Here is a 19,090-nt window from a genome sequence, read left to right on the forward strand (position 1 = left end):
CCCTGAGGATGCTACGACGTGTCGTGATGAGCCACAAGAGGTGAGAGGAAGGTAAAAAATAAAAAAGGAAGGAGGTATAGATGTTTGAGGGCAAGAATTGGCTCAACTACCCCGAGAGAGCAGAATCTCTACCTGTTTGACATTGTAGCCAGTCTTTGCGCTGGTTTCAATGAACATGACATTCAGTTCCTTAGCTCTCTGCTCGCCCTCCTCCGTGGTGATCTGTCTGCTCAGGTAGAAGCAGAGGGGGGGAGATGGACGAACAGATAGATATGGAAAGAAACATCGCAAAGAGGATGGGTCAAAAGGAGAGGGAAGAGATGGAGAAACAAGAAAAGCTCAACACAGAGTCGCTTTAGGTGGAAGAGAGAGGTTAGTCAAGTTAAAACACAGACAGAAAGACAGACAGGAAGACGAAGGGAGAGTAGCTGCTGTGCTGAGTACAGATTGAGCAGCAGGAAAATGACCCATTCATCCAACAGTCAATCTCTGATCCAGATAATGAATACGTGGAGGAATTGTACATTCCAGGTGTCACAGGCGGCCCCCCTGACCTACAGGACAACACGACCGTATGTCAGTATACACCTGCTAGAGCTAGACACCAACCTGTTTGACGTTATAACCGGCCTTGGCACTGGTCTCTATGTACATCACATTGAGCTCACGAGCTTTCCTCTCTGCCGCCTCTACAGACACTTGCCTGCCATGGTCCCAGGAAAGGGGGGGGGGGGGGGAGGTGTGTGGAGGGAGGTGGAGTGGAAGAATGACGGGAACACACACACACACACACACAAAACAAATGAAAACAATTTTTTCAAAATGACACGGACAGAACGGACCATGAGAGGTGACAAAAAAAGTAAAGCAAAGGAAAAAAAAAAAAAAAAAAAGGGAGGCAGAACAGAAATGTGATCAAATCATAAAAAAATAAATATATTCAAATTAAAGCACTTAAATCAAGCCAAATATCACATGATGATTAAAATCAAAACCGGATGAGGTGCACTGAGGGAAGAAACATGGGTTTGCAGGCTTTGGCAGAGTATATCAATAATTTAACTCACTTCTATTTTTAGTAGTATTATTTACATTAATGCAAAAAAAATGTGACACTAAGTGACAGCAGCGACTACGCTTATTGATGCTTTTTATTCATTACAAATCATTGAGGGTGTGTCAGCATTTTGTTGTCATTTACCAGTGATGTAAACGCATTAAAACTGAACAGTTGCACCAGTGGTATTGTTTTGTAACAATCGGGGTGTAAAACGAATCTATATAAACATGGGAATAAATTAAACATCTCTGTCATTCACACATCTCACACAACCGGGTACCTTTTATCTGCCAAGTCTGTTTTGTTTCCAACAAGCATGATAATGACATCACTTCCTCGCTCTGTTCTAACATCATCAATCCACTTTGAGGTTTGTTGGAATGAATTAAGATCTGTGGATAGAGAAAAGAGGTAAAAATTACAATTCACGCTAGCAGCATGTCGCCCCAAAAACCCCCATTGTCAGCTACTGTTAAAAGTGTGCACAAGCAGCTAGGACTCTCCGATGGAGAGCCAGCAGAACACCATCAGTTAATAAGCAAAAGTATTAGAATAGAAATATAAAGAAGGAATGGTTAAATTTAGAAGAAGATCAGCAACATGAGGAGTGCAACTACGCTAAGTCTTAATAACTCTAAACCCCTGTAGAACTAAGAGTACAGCCCTGACTCACTGGTGATGTCATAAACAACCACAGCAATGGTAGAGTCACGGATGTAGCTGGGAATTAGGCTACGAAAACGCTCCTGTCCTGCAGTGTCCCAAAGCTGGAGTCGGACCTGAGGGTTGGAACGGAGGACAAGAAAAATACAAGGATGTGGAGATAAAGAGGGGAAAGGCAGAGCAAACAAGTAAAGAGGAGGCAAGACATAAAGGAACTGCAAGCCAAGCAGTGGAGGTGATTTTCATTTTTTTCAAAGAGGGAATAAAGAGAATCATTCAAATACAGCAGGGTCAGAGATGAAGAGCTTTATGCAAATAAAGAAATGTGAATAGGGGCCCTGCTGGATGAGTATTTAGCCATAACTCATTTCAGAACATCTCTGCCCATGAAGAGAGATCTGAAGACACTTTCAATTATCCATTCCAACAGCCTCATCTGAAGCAGCATTTAAGAGCACGGACCCCCACTGGACACGGCTTTAGTATTGCTCTGACTGATGCAAACAGTCAGGAAGATGCCCTAATTGAGGTGTCCAGTGGGGCTGCCAGGCTTGTAAATGCTTCTTTTATGCCCTTGCACATACTAAGCGAAGGACAAGGAGGTGAGGTGAGGCCATGATACCTACTGGCTATGTCATAAACCACAACAGCAGCGGCTGAGTCGCGGATGTAACTGGGGATGAGGCTGCGGAAACGTTCCTGTCCGGCTGTATCCCAGAGCTGCAGCCGAATCTTTGACCAGCCGTGAAAGGAATGTAGGAACAGGTGGGATTTCATGACCCAGACAGGGGGATGGAAGGAAAACAAAAACTTGAAATAACAATGGGAACTAAAAATAAAAAAAAATAAAAAAAAATCACATGGCTGACAAAAGTAATAAAAATCTAGGATCATGTGAGAACACACTGGGATTATCATGAAATGTTCTTATGCACAGATTTTCTATCATACACGACAGTTTTACAGAAACAAGTCTCAATTTAGTCTTATAGAGAGGAAGCAAAGCCTGATTTTCATGTGTGACTCCTTGCTTCTGACATCTGCTGTCTACCTCTTGTGACATTTAAGTCTTTGCCATCCTGAGAGATTGACAGTTACGAGACTTTGCACAAGCGCTTTGCTTCCAGTCTAAAAAAAAAGAAAAAAAAAAGCCTCCGGTGCCTTTGAACAAATTTGTGCATACGAATGAAGCCCAACATGAAATGGTGAAAGGGAAATAATGATGAACACTACATAAACGACTGTAGCATGCAACAAGCATTCTAGCAGTCTAAATCCTGAGGCTATCTATGACAATGACAGAAAATCACAAGGAAAGAAACTTACCGTGCGATCTTCTAAGTACATGGTTTTTGACAAAAAGTCAATGCCAATTGTTGCCTGTAAAATGTGCATCAAACATTAACATCACAACAATAATTGACAATGTCTGACAGCATAGATAAGATAACCTGTAAGAGTCAAAAAAAAGAAGAAGTGATGAGGTAACAATAATGTTGAGTGTTAAATTAAGTGCTCCAGCATGCCGTGTGTAATTGGTCAGTATATAAACTAGATATGTTCATTACAGACTGAAAATGACAGCAGCGTCATGGAGGTCCTCAAGGATAAACATTCTATCGCAGCTGTACAATCAAAAATGTACTGGAACAAATAACGTAACACATGTTGAAATGCATCTGAATGGTTTGTGAATTACTCTATCGACTTATTTTAAAGGGCATTTTCACAACAATAGCTCATTCGCTCTTTTGCAAATCAGATGGTGGTCTTGTAAACTTGGAGCATTTTTTTTTTTAAGACGAAAAAATCCGAGCAAACCAAAACTGTGTCACTATATACACCACCCGAGAATGTTCACCCCGCTTTTTGGCGAGCTACGACACAAGTGGGAGCAGGACAACAACCACAACAGAAGGTCTTGTTTTTTGAATTATTGCATATTCATACCACATTTTTTGCATACAATTTCAACTTTTTTCTTCTGCGCAAGCTGCTTCTCCACTTCCAATGGTTAATGGTTAATTAAGTTCCAATCACATTCTTATCACAAACTAGGTGTACCAGGGTTTTATTGTGACAGAGCACTCTTCAGCAGGGTCTTGGTCTGGTTGTTTGGCTCTAAAATCAAATGATTGCCGCTATCTCGCCTGCCCCAAGGCACTGCACCAGAGTTTGATTCAACCTGACTAAACAAGGCAGGTGTGAATATGCCCTGAGAAAAAAAGTGATGGACAACATTGTGACTCCTTACTTGGACCAAAATAGTGAAAGGACACTACTAACTGGAGCTTTTAAGCTGTATGTAGTTGCCAAATCAAAATGTTTTCAGTGATAAGACTGATTTGGCAGATAATGCATAGCACTAACAATCCAACCAGATGTTTTTTCATGTAATTATTTGGCACACTCTTTTCATGTCATGTTGTAAGCTTGTGTTTTGTACCTGATAAGTGTTGTCGAAACTGTCATACATAAACCTCGTGATGAGCGAGGTCTTCCCAACTGAAAAAAAACAAAAAAACAATACATGGACAGATGTTTTTTTTTTTTTTAAAAACCATTCAAAGCCAAATCTCCACAATTAATAAAATAATACCCAGTTACATAAATTCTAAGTTTGCTCTGGAGGAGGAGGCGGAAAAGCCCTGAATGAGCATACGTCTATCATCACTGATGCAATGTGGACTGCTGAACCCACACGCTGAGCTGGCAATATGGGTGGAGCCACAGATTTAGGATAAAGGAGCTGGATTCACTTCTCACATTTGTTTCACGGCCGGAGCAACTATCACTATCAAACAAGACAAACGTGTCTAATTAAAAACATAAAACAAAACACAACACTGGATACGCCTATATCCTTCCCTGTAAGCAAGCATTGGTTTTGGAATGGTGGGAGAAAAGGCCGACGGTCCATTGGCCGACGTGGCTGTTCCTGATGTTGCCGTAAACAGATAGAAGCTTGAAATGTATGTATGCGAGTCTTGTTCAGGGGGCAATAATGAGTAAGAAACTCTTTCAAGGCACATTTGGAATTAAATTGGGGGTGTGACCATTAACATTTATGAATATAAATAATGTATTTCGGCAAAGCGTAGCTAACCTGGGCAGCTAGTTAGCTAAAAGTGGATAGCCAGCTAGCTAACTTTACTGTGTCTTTGGTTGACATGCTGATAATGAATCCCAAAGCAGGCCAGAGAATATGAGAAATTCTGTAGTCATAATATGACAGTTAACGAGGCTGGTACTACTAGCACGCTATCGCCAGGTTTCAGGTTTAAGACTTTTCACGAAAACGAAGAACGACTAGTTCGCTAGCTCGCTAGTTAGCTGGCTGTGCAATGACATCACGATTCACAAGTGAGGGCAAAGTCCGGCGTTCTCCACCTCTTGTCATCGTTCTTACTTCAAGGTACTGGTACTTTATCAACACTGAAATATCAATTGTATTTTTTGGTGTCGCCACTAAATGTTGCTAACCTGTGGGTAACTTTACTCCGCTAGCCACCAGCAAGCTAGCTCTTTAAGCTAGATAGCCGATTTCAGCCACTCTAACGTTTTCCTCAATGTCCCTGAAAATGACACATTTTTTTGCTCACCGCTCTGTTCGCCCAGGAAGACGAGCTTGAACTTTCGTAGGGGGTTACCAAACTCTCCGCCGCCGGTTGTGGTTGACATTTTGTCAAACAAATAAACAGCTGACTAGCTGGTTCTGCTAGTGATGTGATGTCTAGACTGGAGAGGAGAGAGTAGAGTATCTTCATCCCACACCAGCACTATTGTTTTTAAATGTCCAGAAGTGAAATAGCGCAACCAAGAGGCATTTACAGAGAACGAGCAGTGACATGCTACATTATAGGATACGCCTTTTTTGATTCAAGTTAAATTAATGTTAATAGATTGTTCTTTTACGGGACATAAGAACAGTTAATTTAGGACAAAATGATGGTGGGCCTCATAGTTCCAAATAGAGACTCAGAGAAACTACTCTACCACTGGTTATCTTTTTTTAAAAGAAGAAACAACAAACTTGATAATTGGGAAAAATCATGTTTATTCTCTACTCTTATTTTGAAGAGTGACAGTTCAGAGTTATTTGGGGACGATCATCTCAACGCATTGTGCTTTGAGTCTTACAGTCACTCAGCTCTAATAATGTAGCGTTTAAGGGTGAAAGAGGCTACGCATCTTTGGTACTTAACATATTCAAAGAAAAAGTCTACGCTATGTTCATGAACACATCCTTTTTCAAACCCAAATGTACAATATATGCTTATTTCTATTACAATCTAGAATGGCCTTCAGAGAAATATCAGCCAGAATCTTTGGGTGATAGAAGTCTCTCAATCATGCCTTTAGAAATGCATTTGTACTGGATGTATGCACAAATTAAACAAGAACTTTTGTAGCACACTTGTCTTCATTGTTGTTGAAGTTCCTTTGCTGTGCTCTCGTTAATAGAGTCGTGACTTTCTCTTGCTGGGCTTCTTATCCTTCCATGGCCTCGATTGTGATGTCCGTTCTGCGTTTGTGATAAGGACAAAAAGCTTTTATGAGACCATCAACGCGCCAAGGTAACTCAGATCAGACCTCACTTAACTGACTTTACTCGACTTTGTTTGCCAGAGGACAGGAGGAAAACTTCTCTTTCTCTTTTACATCGGAGAATTTCTGGTTGCTACATAGTGCAATGGCAGAATATGTGAAAAGTATTTACTGACAAATAAAGGAGTTTTAAATTCTATATTTCACATGAAACTCCATCAAGGACCATCTCATACATTTAATGACATTTTTGTCTGGTAAATTAAACAACACTTTTGATTGTAGTGTCACAAATAGAGAGGACATACAGTCGTAGTTGACGACAGCTGACGCAGTGACTGTGAGAGTCAGTTCTGAATGAGATGTGACCTCACCTGAACTAAAGAAGCCTTTAATCCAATATGCTGTGGTTCATACAACACACAAACACAAAGGAGAAGGGAGTCAGCAACATGTCACAAGCATCACGGAATGTGTTCAGGGAAACTTATTTGTACTTACACTTCTGCAGTATGTAACATCGAATGAAATAGAAAAGAAAGGAGGTAGATTAATAGTAATAAAAAAGTTTTTTTGTTGATTAGAAAGTTTTCAAGATGAACTCATTGTGTGAAAGACTGACCCGCAGGCTTTGGTGACATCAGAGTCAATGGAAGCTCCACAGTGACGTCACTTAAAAAAAAAAAAATGAACATGCATTATGCACATTTAAAAAAATGGCTAGAAATGGAAGGGAATTAATATTTACCTTGCTGTCAGACCACCCAGCAGGCTTTGGTGAGGGATAAACAACAAAAGAAACCTTTAATCTGCACACTGTGACACAAATATGGTGTATGGATATTTTGTCTTTAGGGAAGCCTTACCCTCCGCTGGACACCATGAGATTGACCTTGACTTTGTAGGAGACGATGATTCCTTGCATCTCCTTATCTCCTTGACTCCTGAGAGAGGACAGAAATATTTTTACCTTTCAGAGCTTGAGGATTTGGTCTAAGACACGATAAGTGGATGACACATAGTAGAGTTGTTAACCCGCACTGGGCTCAATGTAAGCTTTCGAGATGAGTGTGTGTGTGTGTGTGTGTGTGTGGGGGGGGGGGGGGGGGGCGCAGCCTTAGAATGACTTACAAGGTAGTGGATGCAAGGTGGGTGTCCTCATCTTTCAGTCGTCCGTCCACTGAAAGACCTCGTTTCTCTTTGTTGTTGGCCAGCAGGGGCGTTATTTGGAAGGACTTCTCCAATGTGGAGTTGGCGTTTATTGTCTCCCTGTGTATAGCAGCCAGAACGTGAATGTCTACTCAAATACATTACAAGGCATTAATCCTGAGTTGGACATATTTTGGTGATTTTTACTTACCCAAACTCCTCGTTGCAGACAGCCTTTGTGTAAGTGTCAGACGAGTACAGCACCACACTTGTGAGCTGCTCAACTAAAAGGAAGAGAAAAAGTGCAGTTGGAATTTCTCTTTTATCCTTGCTCTTTAATCACTCACATTCAAGCACAAGCCCTGTCTTTAGTCTCACCTGAGACTTTGACTTTCTTCACGACCTTGTTGGTTTCATTGTTGATTTTTACATTGACAGTGATTGGATCCCCATGGTAATAAATCTACAGAGAGTGTAACATATTTTTGAATTAATTTCCATTCATATAAATATAAAATTTATTTTCTAATGGAATTCAAATGATAATCTCCAGTTCACCTCTTTCCCGAGGGAGGCTTCCAAGTGAACAGGTTTATCAGTCATCAGAAACTGCTTGGTGAGTTCAGCCTTGGGTCCCGCTTTGTTGCTAGCTGGTGCAAACTGTATTTTTCGAATCATTAGGCGACAAGTGTCCCTAAGATGAGAGAAAAATATTAGACTCAAGTTTAAAAAAACAAACACTTTAATGAAATAATTCAGAGATATAATACTGTGGGAATACTCACTTCTTTTCAATTACTTCATCTACATTGTTGACTGCATTGGCAAGGTATGCTTTGACCTCAAAGTCCACCCCACAAGCCTACAGAGAAACAAAATGAATACATTTCTCTTTAAATCTAAATGCGAAAATAAGAGAAGATGCAGAGGGAGAGATGCGGTACCTTGCCAGCATCATTTGGGCCAGGCTGTAAGGAGACTGAGCATGGGAGGTTTGCTGGCATCTGAAACAAGTAGGAACAAGTCACTCTAATGACATACTTTCACGATGACAACCGCGTTGGTGATGAATCTTACGAGGAACTGAGAGTTAGAAAAAGTGAGAACTCTTCTCACCTGGAAGGAAAAGGGATGCCCTTGCTCCCCGACTTTTTTCAGGAGTGATTCCTGTATGGGTGATTTTGTTGCATTTCCTTCTACAGGTGGATACACCTGAACGCGCTGTATCCAAATGTCTCTCCTGAAGGACAGCCCGATCACATCCAGCTCTTCACTTCCATAGCGGAAGGCACAAGCAAGGTATACGTATACTACAAAAGAAAAGGATATTATCTAGAGTATTATCATGTATTGAGTCAAATCGGGCTCTTTGATTATTCAAAAGTACCTTTTCTGCCATTAAGACCAGAGGGGTCGACTTTAACAACTCCATCTGCAAATGAGAAAATGCCCAGCAGTGTAAGACTTTGTAGGGACACACATTCTATACATAACGTATGTGAGAGGTCCTCAACATACCAACTACTTCAACTGAATCCACATTGTCCACAAAATCTCTCTTTCCCAAGTACAAGGCAATCTGAGGGAAGCAGAGAAAAACAGTTAATCCTTTGCTAGGTTACAAGACTTTTAGTTATTTTAGGGAGTTGGAAAAGCTACACAGAAATTGCACTCCTCCTATTCCCCAGTGGTGCCCGGTAATAACTACATTACAGTGGCCACTTACATGTCCATTGCCGCTGGTTTTCTTAAAAACTCTGGAAAGAAAGAAGAAAGCAAAAGATGGTGAAACAGAGCATTATTTTAACACTTTTTGGTTAAATAAATGTATCAGAGGCACAAGAGTTTAGGATTTGGTTAGGTCAAGGGTACCCCACCCACCCCACCCCCCTCAAAGCTGATGTTTCTTGTTGTGTGCCAAGTAATCCAGTTAAAACTTTTCCAGTGTGTTGTAAACCTTTCGTCCAACATCAGATCTACGCAATCTGTCCTAATCAGGATTTATGTATATCCAGGATTGGATGTGTTAGAGAGGTCGTCTCTGCCAAGATGTTACATCTAAGCTGCTTCTTTGTGAAGGAATCATCACTTTGATTGCTGTGTAACGTGGCCCTTGTCTCAGACCAAGTGGAAGACAACAGTTTTACACTTAAACAAAGGCAAAGCTGTACGTCAAAAATAACATGACGTGACAAGAGGAATACAAGGATTGTTGAAGATCCCCTCCTCGCATGTTAATTCTCTCGTGTACTACAACGTGGGTTTGGGACTTCTTTTTCAGAAAAAAAGGACATTTACCATATTGAAATTCTAAAAATGTAATCAACTAGTCTTCATCATTAAAATTTTTTTTTTAAATGCATTTGCAAATATTTATTTCATTCTTCACTTTTAGCTGCTGGGCACAAGATGTCTCCTAGCTCTTCATAAAGTTCATTCCCATTCTTCAGTCAGTTGATTTAAAAAGACCCAGAGATCCCACTTTAATGTCTATCTAGTCAAGGGATGAATTGTCAACATCTTTCATACTCACTTTGACATGTTGACAACAAAGATCCAGGCTGCAAATGAGGAAAAAAGAAAGACTTAGAAGTTATGAAAACAGTGCCATTTTAGATACACCCCTCCCTCCTCCCACCCTTACTGATGATATCAATTAATAATTCATGACTGATGAGTGTAGAGCAGCCATGAAGTTTTGCTCAACTGCAACCCTCTCTGTTTGTGAGACGCATGAAAATGAGAAACAATTCAAGAGCAGTCGAAATCTGTCCAATCTTTGGGTAAATGCTGATTTCCTTCTGTGTATTAACGGAACTGTCATGATGTGAAGTGATGATCTGTGTCTGATGTGCTGTGGTTCAGGAACAGAACCGTCTCACTTACCGTGTCCTCAGTTCTATCAGTGAGTGCTCCGCTCTCAAATCCCTCACTGTTGACAGTGTGTGTTGTGTGTGAGTGTCAATCACGTCCTCCTGGTCGCTTTTATAGTTTGACCTCCCAACCTTGTAGCCCTCCCTTCAGCTTACACGTCTCTAAAAGCAGACTGTTTTAGAGAAAATCTGATTAATTCATTAGGACGCTACAGTTTTGGTTCTCAGCGTGTGTAAAAATAATTTAGAGTGTGTGACTTTAAAAGCATAAGCCTAAAGACATAGTCTGGTGGAGTGATTGGGGGGGCAGCTGGAGCAATAAACAGGTCACTTCCTGAACTACAATTGTGATGTAATGATTAATCAACACAACCCAGGAATGCATGTCATGACAGTTTCTATTGATATATATGATATGATATATGATTATATGATATGATTACACCGGCCTAATTTATTTACAAAAACATGGCCACTGTTGTTTTTTTTCCTTAGCATAAGAGGACCTGTGGGTGAGGCTTTATCCTAATATCTAAAATTGGTTAAAGTATTGTTTTTGGTGGCTGCATAACAAACACCGAGTTGCTATTAGAGCCTACCTAACATTATTATGTGTATGCATCAATGCTCAAGGACTTCCTTTCTTAAAGGTTTGACAGGAGGAGAATAGCATTAGTTGGATTTGGTTGTTATGGCAGCCAAGACGACAGATGGCTCCTCCACCAGGCTTTACAATCTGAGCACAAGGCAGGTTTACATAAATCGATGTGACCTGCTGACTTAGTGTGGTGCAAGCCACAAGGATTTACAACTAGTATCACTGTGATTACATTGTCCCACTGGTAAATATCCCTGTTTATGTTTATATGAATAACATTAGAATAACTGGAATGTGGGCCATAAATCCAGTTAATATCCCTGGTCCCGGGCCTGAATGCAGCATGAGTGCCTGAAGCTAGATGCGTCATCTTAAGGGAGATTTTCAAGGTTTCAAGGAATCTTTATTTTTACCTGTCAGGTCAGGACCTGCATTCCCTGGTCCAGACTTTTTCCCTTGATGGGCCAAATTCAAATATACAGTATTGGTGGCAAGTACGAATTTTGTTGATAAAACGTCTTTTTTTTCACCCTGTGTATGTCACTACATATTTTTATACCATCACTCCAGCCAAACAGACATCCAGTGCAAAGTTTTATTCCTGATAAAATTGTGAAAAAAATAGATACTTATTAGGAATCCTACAAAGAGTGTTTTTACCTCACCAAAAAGGCCGGTTATTGGAAAACGTGTACAAATTTGTCAGGCCAAATCAAACCATTTGTTTGGTCAGATTTTGCCCCCAGGCTCAACTTTGCGCAGCATTGTTTGAAGAGAATCAGATTACTACTTTGGCACAAAACAGTAGAGTTAAATGTGTCTGTTGGGGTGGTGGAGGATCTTGTCACTACCTCAGTCAGGTGTAATTGATTGATTAAAGAAGGAGGTTGGTGATGGGATTTTTAGACGGCTGTGACACCTTGACCATCATGGATGAAGAATCAGATTGATGGTGTTGGCCTCCACCCAACTGTCAAACAGGGACAAGGTTTTGATCTCTTTAAAGCTGGCTGGACAGGTCAGTGCTGCTGTAGTGTACTCCCACAGCTAGTGAAATAAGTTTAACACAGCCATTTAACGCGTTTAACGTGCACTCCTGCTCTTTTATCATTCGTGACTGACACGTTTAACATCTCTTTGCTTTAGACTGCATGATTCGAGACAATATACACCAGAGACAAGAAAAGGCCACTTTTTTTTGGTAATAAAATTAGAGTTAAATTTGTATCTGTCAGAGTTTCTCCACATGTGTGACTGGCCTATTTCAGCATTCCAGCAGTCCCATCATCCATGTTTTAAAACTGATAATTTCTCGTAGATGATGAACGACTAATTTCTGTTAACACTAAAAATCTAAGGGTAGTCTTCTTTTCTCTTCAAGATGAACTGTCTCACTTGAATTTTCTTTTTTCTAATTTTAGCTGTGAAAGGTTGCATACAGTCTCAAAAGCCCCTTATAGTTAAGCTGGAGCCATTTTAGGCAGGTACTTAATATAGCCAGTCTTCAGTATGCTAAACTTAAGACGGGGATGTTGTTTGTTTGTAGCACAAACAAATTCTATTCCGGGTCATCCGTACAACGGATGACGAACCACGTTAAGTCCTGTTTCAGTCAAATGGAAGCTTCTATTTGTCTTTTTTGTTGTTGTTGTTGTTTTAATTAAAAGTAGATGAACAGACATAAACTCAGACTAAATGTGGAGCTGTTCCAGGCAGCTTTCTCTCATTTATGTTCTGACACTGTCATATAACCAGCTTTAGCAGTCACCGCTATCTCAGTCGATGCTGTAACACTGAAGGTCAACTGCTGCATTTCTTGGAAAAATCATTTCACTGAGCGCAAAGTTATCCGCAACAACCATTGCCTGGTCATGACCTGTCTTATTGAGAGATTTTGTCCTTTTGCATTTGAGTTGGCATATTTGCATTATTCACAAGTGTTTCGTTCTTGCTATTTTGCATCCTTGTACACTGCCACACCTTTAGGAATCAGCCCTTTACTAATCATCATCTTATTATTATTAGAGATGAAGTAGATTGTACTTTTATCATCCTGGATTGCATGTAAACCCTAATTCACACACTAAAAACTCAAAACTTTTAATTGAGTCCAGTACAACAACATGAAAGTTTGGATTCCACCTGACACAAATGAAATGCATCGCATGACCATTGTCTAACAGGACATTTACATCAATTCAGCGTAATGTTTTTCAATTAATGTGAGTTGTGTTTTTGAATTATCAGTCATATTAATAGGGAAAATATTTTATTTGACATAATATTTCGGTGTTGCTGAATGTTTATTATGTTTATCAAAGAGAATCTTTTGTCATAGTCATTTTTGTATACAAACATATATTGTGTATTGGTTGTGTGTGCTAATGTTAAATTAATAGTGTTTTTCATTAATTAGCTCAACCCCAATTCAAGTCCAAAGTATGAACAAACAATGATTACGACATCACAAAATGAAAAATTGACATTCCCATTAATCTTTGTGCTAGCATAATAACCCAAGCCCTGACATATCTGTTGTAGTTTGAATCAACAGAAACATTCTAATACAAACTCTGGCTTTTGTTTATACTCGAGGATTTAAGTCATATAAATAAAATTTGAAGACAACATTGCCTTTTTATGAAGTAGTTTGGTTGGTAAAGCCAGTTTCATGTTAAGACGGGAAAACTTTTATGGGTTCAGCCCTACTCTGTAACTTTGGTTGTTTTTGTGTGTTTTTGTTATGTGTCGTAAACACAAAATTTTAATGCTATTGAAAGTAACTCCTAGCCGTGTGAACTGAGAATATTGAGTTAGTATTTTAACAGAATTAAAAAAGAAAAAAAAAAGTCATTCAGCTTTCAAAACAAATACTTATATTTGCATAGTGGACATTTGTGTGAGATATCATGCAATTTCCTCCAGGCAGTTCCTGAGATATCATGTTCAGAAGCATGGGACGGACATGAGGTCACAGTGACCTTGACCGTTGACCTCCAAAATCTTTTTTTTAGTTCATTTTAAGAGTGCAAGTGGACAGGATGAAGTAGAAATACGATACAAACATCTGAATGGATGGACAACCTGGGCTGCGGAGGCTAAAATTATGTTTCTCCTAATTAAAGACATTCTCCTTTTGACCATAAATCATCCGTCCACTGAGTTTCATGAATACTGGCCTGGTAGTTTTTCACACAGTTTACAATCCAACCAGCACAAGAGCTCTGAGAGAGTTAAACCATCAATGGAGGAAAAAAGTTCTGATTTTGGTACTAAAGCTGAAGTTTTGTCGTGTAAATTTTATCACTCGATCATTCTTCCCTATAGATAGATCCTCTGTGTACCTTATTGATGTTTTGGAAAAACTTTAATTCCTTTCAACCTCAAATTTCATGATTATACTATTTTAAATTTGGGTTGAGACGTAATCATCCACCATGTTCTATTAAAACCTACATTTTAATTTAAAACAACACCAATTCCTAGTCATGATATGTGTGTATGTGTATCTGCAGGAGTCAAAAGTCACCTATAAATCACAGAGCGGATCTCAAAGAACGCTATTCTGGGATTTGCTGTGAAGAGATCTCAGAGCAACATAGAAAAATAGGTGATTACAAATCGAGGGTGATGTACGTCATCAGCTGGGGATGGACTTGTGTCTATTTGTTTTATGGGGGCTGCGGTTGGTGGTCGGCACATTTCTGCTGAGTAGTTCGAGGCAGAGCAGCAAATATGGAACCAAACAGTTTCCCACAGAGTTATACGCTCCAGCTAACAGAGAAGGAGGGAAGTAGGAGGGCTACATGGGCGATGTCCTAGGAGGGCAAAAATAAGAAAGTGAGGGTTGATCATAACCATATGGAGGCTGTTTTTTTTCCTGAAAGGAAAGGAGTGAGGAAGTGAGGAGAAGGAGTATAGCGAGAGTGAGAAAGAAAGAGAGGGTGGAAGAAAGTGGTGTTCGAGGACAAGGCATCTGTTGATAAAGATGATAAAATGCACAGAATAAAACTGAGAATCCAGGCAGCTCATCTATGAGTGGGAAGCGGATTTTTCTGTTTTGAGTTTCAGGGAAGACAGGGCAGGGCCTGAGGGAGGAAGAAGAAAATAGACGGTAGAGGGAGAGAGAGCGAGAGAAAAAGGAAGTAATCTGCTGTTTCACACACTGGTGGTGAAGTTGAGCCCCTCGCAAGAATTCTCCTGGCTATGTCCGCCATCTGGAATGTCGAGTCACCTCCTCTGTCTACCCCTTGCCTGTCTACACCCTCCCTCTGCTCTGACAGCACGCTGAAGAACCGCCGGAGACCACACCAGAGCGGACAGGATGCTTCTGACAAGACGCGCAGGCCAGCACACATCCAGCCAGCATGAAAGTGAGTCCCCCGGAGCAGCCCACATCTAACCAGACACTCTAAATGGAATCTGGTCCTGGAAGAACCAAAGACAAATACAGTCATCAGCTGGACTTTTTGGAGGGTGTTCCTTTTCCCTTATATGGCAACAGAGCTGGGAAATCATTTGAATTAGTCTGGATTCTGTTGCATGCCTGTCTGGTTTTAGTGCTGACTTGAGTTGCATCTGGTATGTTTCTGCCTCTGCTGTGTGCGTGTGACGGCGCTGTGTGTGCTGCCTGATTTGTTTGTTTTGCCATTCTTGGTTCTTCTTTTTCCTGTTGTTTGCATGTGGGGGTTTTGTTTGGGGACAAGAGGAGGACTTGTGTTTGTGGTTAAGCTAGAGGCACCGTCATTTGCCTCAGGGGTGGCTGCTTCATTCAGACTCTGTAGCACCTCTCGTTCCTTTTCCTCTCCCTCCTTCCCCTCGCACTGCTGTGTTGGTCTGTGTTTGTTGGAGCAACATAGCCACCTAGTTGCTACTTGAAAACTGAAACAGGGTTTCAGCACACAAGGATATTATCAGAAAGGAGGACTGGATTTCCTGCCGAGGAGTGAGCCGTTATATGAATGTGGACGGACCTTACAATCGGATGTTTCTTTTGTCTTCTCCAGTGCGACAGGATGTGTGACCCAGAAGGAACAAACGGGGACCCAGGAAGTGCCAGTTGATAGGTGTTGGATTCACTCTTGACTTTCATCATGAAGAAAAGGATCATGGGAAAGCTATAAGCACTAAACCAGGCACTCTCACCGAGACAACTTGAATGACAGATTACCTCCGAGCAGGTTTGACACAGTAAAACGCATGTGTGTGTTACATCAAGTCTCTCGCCTCATGTCAATTATCTTTATGAGAAAACCTCTCAACACTGATAGCCATGGCTACAGCAGCATGGTATCATCGTGACATCAGCCGTGTGCACGCGGAGGACTTACTGGCACGGGCAGGGAGGGACGGCAGCTACCTGGTGAGAGACAGTGAATCTGTGCCAGGAGCCTATGCCTTGTGCCTGCTGTGAGTGTCTCACACACACACACACACACACACACACACACACACACACACACACACACACACACACACACACACACACACACACACACACACATATATAAAACATGTAGCCAAATTGTTTAAGTGTGTATTTAATCAATTTCTCTAAATCTATGACCTATATCCAACAATGGCTGAATCAGTTTGTTTCCACTGCTGGGATAGTTTGTCTGACCCGTAGCTACTACATATAGCAAAGTTACCTCCTCTTAGTTTAATATTACTTTGAAGCGTCCATTGAAAACTCATTTTACCATCTTTGAGATTCTTGCAATCACTTAAAAGCCAGCAAATCTTAACATTAGCAAACTCACACATGCGTCTTCTTTGGCCTAACTCTTCTTCATATTGTAACAGAACTTGAGAGCCGATACTTTGTATGAAAAAAAGTGCCTCAAGAAATATTCAACAGATGCAAGGAAAAACATGTTTCAGATCTCATACTTGCAGAGCCCCTCTACCACCTCTGTTTTCCATAAAAAGCTCCTTTTCGGTCTCTCCACCTGCTGGTTAGTTGGGTGGGAGCATGTAAAGCCCCTTCACACACCAAACCAGTGGTCGGCCGTTGGCACACATCGAGGCGTCTGTCACCCCTTGTTTTTTGTGGTTTGTCTACTGGTTCTATTCATCCTTCATCAGCACCTGATTAATGTTGAATCATTGGCGGACCCATCAGCGAGAGAACACGCTCTGATTGGATGTTCAGCGAATCAGAGCACAAGAATGTCAATTACATTGCGGTGCCTTTTGTGACGTTTTGTCAGGCATATTTTGGATTAGAAGCTGCTACGAGAGAATGGTTGCTGGTTGTATTCTCACACGTACGCAGAATATCAGCTGTCATCGTGCATTTCAGCCAACACACACGTCACTTGAGGTGACAGCTGGCTTTGGTCACCACTAGTTCTATGATATCTACTCACTGTGTCAGGCCCTTAAGCTCAGTCCATCTCGGTGTGTCAGGCCCGTAAGGTTGATCCATCTCTGCACTCTGATGTTGACCAACCAAGAGTTAGAAAGTTAACCCATCCACACATCTGGAACCCCAACATAATCAAGTCGAAATGAACATAAAAATATAACAAGAAAATACGTAAGCAGGTGGGGGGAATACAAAAGGGGGAAAAAAATGGTTAAATTGAAATCAAAAAAGTAAGTGAGGGGCTTAATTTGCCAAGTAAAAATAAAATACAAAAGAATGAAAATTAAATGATATAAATTAGTAGGGACATTTAAACAAAAGAAAATAAATCCAGAAGGAAAAGTTAAATGTATGTGATTGTGTTGATTCATCTTATTAATTTTTTTGGCGTATTTATTGGCATCAATCTTATTTTTCTTTTTTTTGGGGGGGGGGGGTGTCTTTTGATTTTGGCAGTTTTGGTCCTCCACAGTAACCATCTGCTTTCATTTGCAATAATTAGTAAGTGAATTTTACTCAGTGATTTATTTTTGTCCCCCCCCCCTTTTTTAAATGTATTACTGAATATTAATATGAATGAACAATTCATGCTGGAAATCTGAGACAATCAAAGCTCTCTTGTTTTAGAGGAGACAGAAAAAGCAGTTCTACTCCACGTACAGCCGTGGCTAATTAAAACGTCTTGTGAAACATTTAGAATTTGGCGTATAGGATTGGAAACTATTCATAAACTCAAGATTTCTGCCCAATGTCCCCATCTGCAAATGGAATCAGCTGCTTCACTCCCGCTGTCATATCTATTAGCCTCACGCTCATCTGCTGGCTGGCAGGCAGCGTTGGAACTGCTACTGCTTTAAGTGTGTGCAGACCGGGGCCAACTTCACACGTACGCCCTCTCCAGACAAGTCGGGCTGTCCAGTGCGAACACTCATCTCAGCCAGTTAAACCCTGGCTCGGGACTCCCTGTTTCCCCTCTTTACCCCGCTTTCTTCCCTGGGGCCCCTAGAAGAGGGCGGGAGCTCCAGCAACCGCGCTATGCTGTCTGCTCTTCAGCCTGAGCCAGATACATTCCTAAAAGCTGAGCCGGTCCACTTGCTCTGCTCTCTCTTTCCCTTCTTTCCATCTTTTTTCAATATCTAATTTCCTCTTAAATTCCTGAACAAATTTGGGGTGGGGGGGAACCTGAAAAAAATAAGACAATCTGCCATTCGTCTTTACCAACGAGATTTCTCTCAAGTTTATGATGGAGATGATGTCATTGTCCCTCACACATTGTAGAGCTAAAACAAGCCACATCATTAGTAATCTGTAAAACAACTGGCGCCTTGTTAAGAAAGTTACAGTGTCTTAAACAACGAGAAGACATCTGGTCCTTATTTCAAAACTAAATTGAGGTATATATTGCCCTTTGATGCTTGTGTTTGCTCACTAGCATGTAGCTTTGTAAGTAATATGTCCTTATTTTGTGTGTTTTCTAAAGGTTCCAACGTCATGTTCACACTTATCGTATTCTTCCTGATGTGGATGGCCTACTCGCAGTCCAGGTGAGATGACACTGATTTCACCACGCGACACCGAAGCACGGCAGAAACCCCGGCACACACAGGGGAGAGAACTTGAAGCTAGAGTTTGTTTTGTTTTGTTTTTTTTTCTTGTTGGAAGAAGAACAGGAACATATTTGTGTTTCCTTTTCTGTGCAGTCTCTGTTACTCCTCCAGTAGCTTTGTTGTTTGAGAGGCATCTCTGCCATGTGGCTGCATGCTTGAAGCATGAGCTCAGCAACACAGAGAAGAATTGTTTTCATGTCTCAGAGAGTCCTACTCTACCCA

At 40.9% G+C, this 19,090-nt stretch overlaps 3 protein-coding genes across 12 annotated transcripts in view; 1 reads left to right on the top strand and 2 right to left on the bottom strand.

The window, feature by feature from the left end:
• Positions 1-5,510, bottom strand: part of rab41 (RAB41, member RAS oncogene family) — an 8,453-nt gene extending 2,943 nt beyond the window's left edge. The window contains exons 1-7 of one of the 5 annotated variants that reach the window (XR_015118893.1): positions 5,326-5,510; positions 4,170-4,228; positions 3,050-3,103; positions 1,734-1,839; positions 1,341-1,452; positions 610-703; positions 133-226 (exon numbers count right to left, since the gene is read on the bottom strand). Coding sequence is in view for 4 of the 5 variants with exons in the window: in XM_086221858.1 (XP_086077984.1) it covers positions 133-226; positions 1,341-1,452; positions 2,350-2,455; positions 3,050-3,103; positions 4,170-4,228; positions 5,326-5,404 (504 nt within the window). In the remaining variant the exon portion in view is untranslated. Of the gene's footprint in view, positions 1-132; positions 227-609; positions 704-1,340; positions 1,453-1,733; positions 1,840-2,349; positions 2,456-3,049; positions 3,104-4,169; positions 4,229-5,325 lie in introns of all 5 variants that reach the window. The other 4 variants (XM_086221858.1, XM_086221859.1, XM_086221857.1 and 1 more) reach the window with 4 other exon arrangements.
• inppl1b (inositol polyphosphate phosphatase-like 1b) overlaps positions 4,446-19,090 on the top strand; it is a 29,129-nt gene continuing 14,484 nt past the window's right edge. Inside the window, exons 1-8 of one of the 6 annotated variants that reach the window (XM_086221850.1) lie at positions 4,446-4,695; positions 4,995-5,138; positions 6,188-6,300; positions 8,623-8,719; positions 15,175-15,264; positions 15,898-16,071; positions 16,162-16,300; positions 18,742-18,805. In XM_086221850.1, the coding sequence (XP_086077976.1) occupies positions 16,050-16,071; positions 16,162-16,300; positions 18,742-18,805 (225 nt within the window). In that variant the 5' untranslated portion in view covers positions 4,446-4,695; positions 4,995-5,138; positions 6,188-6,300; ... (1 more) ...; positions 15,175-15,264; positions 15,898-16,049. Of the gene's footprint in view, positions 4,696-4,736; positions 5,139-6,187; positions 6,301-8,622; positions 8,720-13,159; positions 14,502-15,174; positions 15,265-15,897; positions 16,072-16,161; positions 16,301-18,741; positions 18,806-19,090 lie in introns of those variants that run through there. The other 5 variants (XM_086221849.1, XM_086221848.1, XM_086221854.1 and 2 more) reach the window with 5 other exon arrangements.
• arr3b (arrestin 3b, retinal (X-arrestin)) lies at positions 6,859-10,406 on the bottom strand. The gene is made up of 15 exons (XM_086221855.1): positions 10,307-10,406; positions 9,954-9,981; positions 9,147-9,177; positions 8,939-8,999; positions 8,808-8,852; positions 8,537-8,730; positions 8,365-8,424; positions 8,206-8,282; positions 7,979-8,114; positions 7,799-7,883; positions 7,632-7,704; positions 7,403-7,540; positions 7,138-7,215; positions 7,020-7,043; positions 6,859-6,943 (listed from the first exon to the last, which is right to left on the bottom strand). The coding sequence occupies exons 2-15, from the start codon at positions 9,959-9,961 to the stop codon at positions 6,874-6,876; spliced, it is 1,080 nt and encodes a 359-aa protein (XP_086077981.1). The 5' UTR covers positions 9,962-9,981; positions 10,307-10,406; the 3' UTR covers positions 6,859-6,873.

The sequence above is a fragment of the Aulostomus chinensis genome, chromosome 13, assembly GCF_037954235.1.
Source record: "Aulostomus chinensis isolate RoL2024-O1b breed Wild chromosome 13, RoL_Achi_v1.0, whole genome shotgun sequence".
Lineage (NCBI taxonomy): Eukaryota > Metazoa > Chordata > Actinopteri > Syngnathiformes > Aulostomidae > Aulostomus > Aulostomus chinensis.

Coding starts and splice junctions, on each gene's coding strand:
- arr3b (XM_086221855.1), bottom strand. Junction 7,705..7,798: donor GAAGAAAGTCAAAGTCTCAG/GTGAGACTAAAG, acceptor TCTTCCTTTTAG/TTGAGCAGCTCACAAGTGTG. Junction 7,541..7,631: donor GTCTGCAACGAGGAGTTTGG/GTAAGTAAAAAT, acceptor TGCTATACACAG/GGAGACAATAAACGCCAACT.